Here is a 9,635-nt window from a genome sequence, read left to right as displayed (position 1 = left end):
GATCGGTCAATGGTGCTATCCTGATTTTTGCTACCTCAGAATCTGTCTTTGAAGGGAAGGGGATCAGTACGTTTGCTCTGTGATCCCATTCCAGCTGTAGACCCGTAAACAGCCTGAGATAGCCCACGAGAGCAATGTTGGTGAGCATTTTAAATGTGGAAGGGATGAACTTCAGTCTGGAGTAGGACCTTAAGAAAAGAGAGTACGTTAGTGTAACCTTGGAGCATGCATGCATGCATCTTGGAAAATGCATGCTTTAAACAGACCTTCCTCCCCACCCCTGTTACTGGGTGAAAAAATGGTGAAACCTTTGTAAATGAAGTGTTGAGGAGAAAGCATCACCATCAAACTTGAGTGCTGTGTGAACTTCTCTGATTTAACAGAGGTGTGAGTACGTCAGAAGTGAGGAGGGAAAGGAAATACTGTGAAAAGCAAAAACTCAAACTAACTCGATGTAAGGGATTTTCTGTGATAATTCTTTAGGTCATATTATCATGATTTGGATCCCAGTGATTTGCCTTTAGGGGGGCTGTGACAGACTTACAGAAAAATGTTTTATCAAAAGAAGGCGGCCCAGCAGCACTTTGCGAGGCTCAAGACCTGCACTTCTGAATGTTACTGCTTCTTTCTGAATGTAAAATAAACTGAGAACTTTGTTAATAATCAAAGAGGAAAAGGGTCTTCAGTTTGTCTGCATTGTGGAGCTCTACTTCCTTTGGACTACTTCACCAAAGATAAAAATCTGCCGTTTCTGTTCATGATGTTGGCTTGACTGAACACATGAGTAATAATAATCTGTTGCTAGGAACAGACTTCAGTTTACACGTAGAGGCCTCTATGGAGGGAAAGTCTTTTGAGTCCCAGAGTGGGTCATAAATAATCAGTGGCACTTCAAAGGAGGAAAAGTAAAAACAAGCGGTTGGAGATGCCATGCAAAGATGTCTGTAATTCCTGTTGCAACACCAGTGGAAAGCATGTAGCCAACATAATTGGGAAAATACGGGGCATGTGTCTACAAAGGCAAAACAAATGAAGCCAGGGTTTATTAACAGTGGGTTATAATATTCAGCTACCTCTAGCTGGGCTTGTTTGCAAGGTATCTGCTGCAAACATTTCCGGTTTAAAGAGTACACATCTGAGCGGATTTCATGCCATATGATTTTTCAAGATTGGCTCATGGGGAGGGGTGTGAGGGTACATCTGTGCAGCAGGAGGCACATCTGTGGCACGATGTAGGGGCATGCAGGAGTTTGCTGTAAACTCAGAGACTGCAAATGGTCTTACCTGGGACAGTATGGAAATCAAGGCAACTAGTTTTACCTTGCTTTCTAATTAGTGTGCACAGATGTTTTGTAGAAGTAACCTTAAATAATTGATGAAATACACATTTTATATTTTAACAGTATTTACATGCATTGTTTTGAAAATGGCAGCAGTTTCACCATAGAGGAGCGTATTGTATAACTGCTATTTTTTTTCCTATGATGAAATCTTACCATAATCTTACCAATCAATACTGGGAATAGCTGAAAGACAAGATTTGCAAACTACCGTGATCTCAACTGTAATGTTAAGGCTATGAAGTCCTTGCTAATGAATCTTCCAAATCCATCTGAAAGTTTTTTTCCCCCCTTTTTTTCTGAAACAAGAAAGTCCTTACAAAGACCCTGCTTAAGAAGAACATCTCTTAGGTCTCATTGGGACTTAAGCCTCGCTGGAGACATGGTATTTAAATCAGTGTTGTCTATTCTCATGATAAAATCTCTGGAATGTAAAGCTTGGGTATGATTTATTTTCATGTTAGTTCCTTGAGATTTCCATTCCGCTACCTGCTTTTAGGTTTCTCTCTGTCAATGTTCCTATGTCTCTGTGTTAATACCCAGTACGTTTTTCAACCTGCTGGCTTATTTCAGTTGAACTTGAGAAAGGTAGAGAGATTCCAAGGAAGCTAAGTTGAAATTATGTGATATGACCGTGCTGTTCTAATTTCCACCTATGTTTTTAGGTGCCAATCATGGGAACAGCTGGAGAGGGAAGGGAAAAAGTACTCTACCAATACCCACTAGAGGAAAGCCTGGGTTTGAGTCTTATGAGTGCCCTTATGGCGGGAAAAGCTGTTGTTGATGGTTGAACCATTTGAGCTGCAGGTTGAGCCCAGGTGGTCAAGAACTTACTCCTTTGAAGAACACCAGTGGAAGTCTTTTCTCTCGAGGAGAACATTTGTAATGCACCTTTCTTGTGTGACTTCTCTCATGCTGAAGAGGAGTTCGCACAAAGGCTCTGGTGCAATTCATGTAAGTTAATCGACAGGAAACAAATCCATTGGAAACAAGGTCCCAGTGTTCCTGTAACTCTCACTTTGGCTCTGTGATGCTTCACAGGTTATCCCAAGGCATAAGCAATTAATGCTTTCCTGTATTAATGCCAGAATCTCCAAAAAAAGGGAAAGACAAGGTCATTTTCTTCATCTTCGGTTTTATCCCCACTGGAAAGGCACGGTGTCGTTTGAAGGCATTTGGTTTCTTTCCAACACTATGGGTATATATTTCATAGTTGTCCGGCATCTCGTAGAAATGAAGGACTTGGTTTAAGTTCGTGGAGTTGTTATGAAACAAAACAATTGACTTAAATACGCAGTAGAAAAGGTGATCGTTCCTAACGTCTATGTAAAGCATTGCTGAGCAATCTTACCAATACCCTGACAGTTTTAGACTCTTCAGAGGTTGATATGATATAGTTACACTTAATATGCTTTATTTGAATGAAATTGGAGGGGGGAGGGAAGAGGAGGGCAAAGGGACTAGGCTATTGTCCCTGTATAATCCCTTCTCAGACAATCTCTACCTTTTAAAGAATACTAATCCTTGTAGGTATGTCATCCAAGAGTGTGTGCATGTCTCCTGTTCAAAGCAGCTGTGGAGTCTTCTGTTGAGGCAGGGCAGGAATCAGAGGCAAGGAAAAATGTATCATCTGCTGTGTTGGATGGTGAGCAGAGGGTTTCAAGGATGTGAAAGCTTTAGCATGAGCTTATCTTGTATCTGCTGTCCATTTTTATAACCTGCACTGTGCATGTGTTGAATGGATTCCTGCGTTTAAAAAACAAAAAATAATGAAGAAATCCTATCCTTTTGGGAAGGGGGCCTTAATTTGACCTTAAAAGAAAATAGGAGCATATGCTTTTTTTTTTTTATTTATACATGTTCTATGATCATGTATCATCATATAAATTAATTAATTAATAAAGTAACTGAATTAAAGTTAATTAATGCTTTAAATCTTAGCATACTTTCGGCTTTAAAATCCTGAAAGTTTTATTAACTTTAACTACTTTGATGCTTAGAGATCTGAACTGAGATTGGGGTCCCGTCACTTGAAGTGCAGTACAAGCACGTAGAAGGAGACGCTATGTACTGTGTGGTTGCTGTAGCTGGCAAGGGATGGGGACAGAGGAGGAACAGTCACAGAAAGGTTGAAAATGCGTTTTGTTTTGTTTATGAAATTTCCATTAATACTGTTCATGGCTCTTGCATATTTTCCTGTTGTTATAGAGGAATTTTAATGCCAGATCTTGCTCCCTTTCTCTGGACTAGGCTCTCAATGACTTTAGCATCGTGCAAGTTAGGTGAATGCAACTTGGGTCCTCTTATGTCACCATCTCAAATTTCGATGTATTAAAGTCTAACAGATATGTATGTTTTCATTGTTTGGGGATTTTGTTCTGCTTTTGTGCCTTTAAAAGAAAAACTTAAGTAGTGTTTAGTTTAAGGTGAAAAAAATGAGAACAAACTTGTGTTAAAGAGAAAAAGAGCATGCATTGCCACTGATGTTGAGCGCATGCCTTGGAACCACGGGTACGTACATACGTACATAATTTTGGGGACATCTTGCTTGTAAGTTATGTTGATGTGGCAATGGTGGGTATCTACATGTGTGCTTCAAGTCCTATCCCGCTTCCTTTACATGGACACCCAACTGGAGTTATAACTTCAGGTGCAAATTCAGGCAGGCACATTGATTTTACCTGCGGATTCACTGTTGTCCAGGACTTAGTATTTCTTAAATATCTCTGAAGGCCTACGGTTGGCCAATGGAAAATTCAAGGTGGAGAGAACGCAGCTAACTCTCCCTGTGTCCTGGGGGCAAAAAGCAACAGATACGATATGGTTTGGATTTTGCTTCCATAGTCCTCATTTGGGTCTTGCTGCTAACTTGGTAGCCTTCAAGATGGCAATCACAAAATCAAGTTCAGGACATACGGTGATACCCAAAAGATATTAAGGTCACCTGATGTTTTGCATTTTTAGGCTTAGCTTTTATATTGCTTGATCTTGAGGGAAAAAGGAAGGAGTTTCCCAGGAAAGGTTGCATCGCCTTGGGCATAGGCAGCGCTGCCGGGAGAACTGGATTCTTGCTCAGCCCTTGCCCTCGCTCAGTTCTTGTGAGATGCTAGCCTTGGCACTTAAACTCCAGTTTTTATCAGTGGTAGCTAACTGTATGGTTAGTTTTTGGTTGTCTGACTTGAAACTCGTACTTCCAGCTTGAGAACAGAGGAATTCTGAGAGCTCTCCGTGGTTGGAAGTCCGAGTGTCCCTTTAATAAAGGCAACCACTTTTTCTGAACCGAACTATTTCGGAACAGTTCCAATCTTAAAATCACATAAAGTCTTTGTGCCAGTTGCCTGTATTGGGAGGCTTTGTTAGAACCCAATATTTAGAAATCTTCTGATTTCCATCCTAACCTCAAGGCATGGCTTATTTATATCATCTTGTTCTTGTGCCTGCCAAAGGTCAAATTAGTCTTTTTCCTCCTCTTTTCGCTAGGCTAAGCAAGCCAAGCTCCTGTAAAACATTTTTTTCTCTTTTCTTTGATAACCTGGATATCTTTCATCTTTACCTGCCCCAGCTAGAACTCCCCTTTCTTGAATCTGATGCCTTGAGTTTTAGGTATACATTGTTGGTGACTTGCAGAAACACTGTATACTCACTGCAGCAGGTGGAATCAGTGCTTTGGCCATATGAACTAATATCTATTTTTGTGGAAAATCAGAGTCAAATTAGCAACTTTATTTTTCCCCTTTTTCTCTCTGTGCCTTTGCTTGTCATCAGTAAAATGATGTCGCATGGCAGGGGAGTTGGGACTAGAAGATCTTTAAAGGCCCCTTCCAACCCAAACTGTTCTGTGATTCTAAATGTGGTCGGTAACCCCTGATCTCGTGTAGATGCTGTAAATGTGAATTGATTGATGTTTGTGAAGTGTTCAGACGCTGGGGTGATGACTGCCATAGAAAATCTTGTGAGGACTTAATAATCCTGTCATCAGAGCAGCTCTTGGATAAAGCACAAGGACACACATTGTTCAGGGTGAGGAAAACAAAATATTGAATAGCTCCTCATTAAACACATGTTATCCTTTCTGTGCAGTGAGGGAGATGGGGACTGAGGAAAAATAGTATATAGTGGAGAAAACAAAGGCTGCCTCATGTTCATGTGCATGAGGGACTGAATGTAAAAAATTTTCTGGCATTCTTTAATGTTGTATTTTCTTACTCATTTATTCACGTGCTTTATTTTGACGTATAATTGGTAAATCAGTTATATGATGTGTAAACCCTAGTACTTCTGATGAAAAGGTTGCAGTTATTTAGGCAACAAAGCTTGTTTAAGGTGAGCTCCTATTTAATTTTCAGCTGTAGTTCTTTCTGAATTTGTTTAATTTGTAAGTTCTTGATAAAAATGAGTCTGTATCTAAGTATCCAGTTTTTCCAACAGTGGCAAATTGAACAATAGCTACTGCACTACCAGAAACAGTATTAGACTTTTAAGAAAGATACAGCATATCATTCACTAAAGTTGCATTAGAGATAGAGGAGGTGCCCAGGGAGAGGAAAAAGGAGGAGTTGGAAAAAGTCCTTCATGGGGGATGAGGAGTAACAAAGGTACCAGAAAGAGACAGCAGCTGTGATTATTCTCATACGATAACCACTGCTTTTTCATTTCATCTTAATCTTTGTAGATTCTGCCTAAGTTGTTTCCATTCTGCAACAATTATCTGCACAGAAAGAGACATCTGAAGAGTACAAAGATGTAAAGAAAACCTTTGAGGTTTGGCAGCAACAAATCTGCAAAAGGCCCTGTGAGCCTTTGTCAACCTGGCTTTCTCAAAGAAAGCAGCTGTCTTTGCATTGTTTCTAGTCCTAGTGCTTTTGTTTTCATGGCAAGACTCACTGGGATCCATGGTTCGTGTTGTAGAGTACTGCTGGCCACCATTAGAAAAGAGACAAGGGACGAAAACTTGGATACACGCAGTAGGAACATTTGCTTTATTCTGTCTGAACTAAGGTAACAGCCTCCCAAGGGAAGAAATCCCAAAACAAAACACATGTCTCTGCACACACTTGAACATCAGTTCTCATGTAAAATTGTACTGACTTTCTTCTTCTTCTTCTTTCATAATTTCAGTTTGGAAATCCGTAGGATTTAAACATGGCATCAAAGCAGTCATCTCCCTCAACAGAGGAGCAGGCTTCCTCTGAAATAGATGATCTCTATTTATCGCTGCAAGGTAAGTTGCTGTAGTTTTCTGCGCCTTTTTAATGTAGATTTTTGGTGAAAATCTGTGACTGTGCACAAGTTGAAGTGAATTCTGAGAAACCTGTTAAAACTGGTGTTAAGACCAGTGTAGTTAGTTTGCATCTGTGCTTCTTTGCAGATGTTTCTGTGTTATATGAGAGATGCTTCAGCAGTGAAGTGAAAGATAACAGCTCTCATAGTACCTTTCCCATGGTATTTTCAGAGCTGTTGCCTTTTTTGGTACAGATGTGCTCACTGGTTCTTATGCTTTGCTACACAGGATACATGTTACCGTAAACTGTTTTCAAGGGAACCGCCAGCATGAAAACAGTTATGCCATTTCATTAGTTTCCTTGTTTTCAATTTGCTGACAATTAGTTGGTTACATTAAGCGGTCTTAATGAGGCTATTAACTACGGTACTGTTTTATTTTATTTTATTTGGTTTTCTGTTCTTACTGCTATATCCCCTGCATGTGTAGAAAGACAGCTTGTGGCCAAAACAAGTAGAAAAGTTTTGTGGCTTCTAAACAAATTTCTTACAGTCAGAGTCTTTCATCCTTACTTGCAATGAGTTATAACTTGTTAAGCAAGCTGGCTAATTTGTAATTGTTCCAATTTAATGGCAGCTACCTGAACAGTTAGGTAATGATGAGTGCATAAGATAGGCTTTTTCGTCTTTCCTTAATAACGTGTTGAATTTTCTTCTATAAGAATCTCCTTGGAAGACTGATTTTTTTCCTCTAAACATATTCATGTAAACATTCATGGTGCCTATCAAGGAGGGGTACTCCAGGCAGCAGGACTAGTGCTGCTGGAAAGGCTGTCTTCGATCTGTTTAGGGCCTGGTTATTCTGGGATGGATGGGCTAAGTCATGTTTCCATAGAGCTATTTCCTTTTAGCTCACTTACAAAGAAATTACTATGGTGCTTAGTTAAGAGAAAATACGTTTAAAACAGATGGTGCAAAAGAATATTCTGCCAAGTCACTTTTACGATCAATATTTGCACTAATATTGTCATTGAAGCCATGTGTTTTGATGGGTGAGTGTTAACAGTGGTCTCAAGGCAAAAGTCTTTAAAGGTGAATTTTCTTCTGTTTTGCTTCAGTGTTACGTTTTCAGGAGGTCAAGCAAAAACTCCTAGCAGAGAGGAGCTAGTCTGACTGTTGCACCAAGCACAGTTTGTCAGACACGTATATGTTGTCCCAGTCGAACTCAGCCTTCAGTAGAAAGACTGAGGTGAAAGTTACCATGAAATGGATTTGGAAAACATGATCTAGCTTCAAGGCAGAGGGTGCTGAATTAAAGTTACATGGGATTTTAGAATATAGAGTTTTATTTTGAAATAATCATGCTATTTTCTGAATGGTCAGGTTGGTGTTTATGTGTCAAATAACAATAGGGGGTTTTGGTCAACATCTCAGTGAAAGAGCCATGCTTATTAAAATTCAAATGACCAAATTATATTTCTTTGCTATAATAATTTGAGCTCCTAGACTATGCTGAAATGAACACACAGCAAATCTGGGGCCAAGCTGTATGTGGCTGGCCATTGTAAAACATTCAGAGACATCCCTTAGAAGTGACATAAGCAATTTTTGTAATGATTAAAGATGCAACAAAAGTACAGACGTGTCCTATGTATGGAGCTGTGGCGCTGCAGCATCTGCTCTGGGTCAAACAAGCAAATGGTGACACAGCTGTGATGAAGCACCGAAGACAGATTCCCTGACGTGACATATAGAAACCATTAGTAACTCTACCTGCAGATCTGTGGTAGTGTCGGTGAAATAAGAATAATAGGATCACTCAAGGAAAAGGGTTTTTTAATAGGAAACTTGGGATGAGATTTGCAAAGCAGCCAGAAGTCTTCAGGTTCACCTGCAGAAGTTTTAGAGAAACCTCGGATTCAAGGAGTGGCTGCTTGTAACTATTAGAAAAACAGCTTACTTTTCTGAGTGACTAAAGATGAATGTAAAACTGGTTATGATCTGCTTTTCAAATGGTTAAGGTATAGCTTCGAGGAGTATGGTCAGCATTGCATAAACACAGCATAACAGGAGATACACATAAATAGTTGGCACTGAAGAAAAAAGTAGGAGCGAGATCTACTCTGGATTGCTCATATTTTAGTCTACATTTAGATTCTTTGTGATCCAATCTCTGTTATTCTTGAAAGGCATCCAGTGATGATAGAGCACTTGTCTAATCTGGTTAATTAGGACAAGATCTACTTAATGTGCCAGTTGGTTTGGTCATTAAGTTTGTGAAGTTGTATGCCTAAAAATGTAACAAAATAATTAGCTTTTTTTTTTTTTCCTTCCCTACCATGTGTAAAACCAAACACTCATTTTAGGTATGTTTGGCTGTGATTTGAGTCACAGCCTCTGTGATGAGGACAGCAGTTTTGGCAAGAAAAAGAAGGAAACAAGGGAAGAAGAATCTCCTTAAAATAATTAATGAAGAGGTTACTGCTTAGTAGCTCTAATTATTATAGAAATCCTATTAAATTAATGCCAGTGGCTTAATATCTTAAAAACCTGCTTTAGTGGAATTTCCGTTGGTGGTTTTTTAGGTAGAAGAGTGTTCAAGGATGAACAATCACTTTCCTTAATAGTGTTCAACCTAGAAGATGCAGTAAAGAAAGTCACTGGAAAATAGGTAAAAATGTAACTTTGTTCTCAGTGCATCTTTCTTTTCAGCTAAATGTTTTAAGGACATTTAATGAAGCTTGAAAAGCATGAAGAAAACAGGTAAAGAAATGAAAGCAATATAGTTTCTAGTGTTCCCATCTCCAGACATTTTCAAATGATGAAGCTAGTCACAAAATCATGAGGCTGAAGTAAAAAGCTGCAAGAATATAAACCTTCTTTGTACATCTTTTCAGATTTATATATTGCTCTTTAACCTTTTCCAGTTTTCAAGCTGATCTCCACAAACAAGAGGGTAATAGTTACCACCCTCCTTCCTCTCTGCCAAGAAAACTGAAATTGCTATGAAATTGCATGATGTCAGGACTTGGGCTCCTTCTTTTCTGGTCTGTTTTCCTTCCCTTTGTCCTAGAT

The 9,635-nt window shown here is 39.3% G+C and overlaps 1 protein-coding gene across 7 annotated transcripts in view; it reads left to right on the top strand.

The window, feature by feature from the left end:
* SYNE2 (spectrin repeat containing nuclear envelope protein 2) overlaps window positions 1-9,635 on the top strand; it is a 195,512-nt gene that overhangs the window by 11,598 nt on the left and 174,279 nt on the right. For all 7 annotated transcript variants that reach the window (XM_054198076.1, XM_054198074.1, XM_054198078.1 and 4 more), the window contains exon 2: window positions 6,459-6,561. In XM_054198076.1, the coding sequence (XP_054054051.1) occupies window positions 6,538-6,561 (24 nt within the window). In that variant the 5' untranslated portion in view covers window positions 6,459-6,537. The remainder of the gene's footprint in view (window positions 1-6,458; window positions 6,562-9,635) is intronic.

The sequence above is a fragment of the Rissa tridactyla genome, chromosome 4, assembly GCF_028500815.1.
Source record: "Rissa tridactyla isolate bRisTri1 chromosome 4, bRisTri1.patW.cur.20221130, whole genome shotgun sequence".
In the NCBI taxonomy this organism is placed as follows: Eukaryota; Metazoa; Chordata; class Aves; order Charadriiformes; family Laridae; genus Rissa; species Rissa tridactyla.
This window is presented reverse-complemented; position numbering and strand designations above follow the sequence as displayed.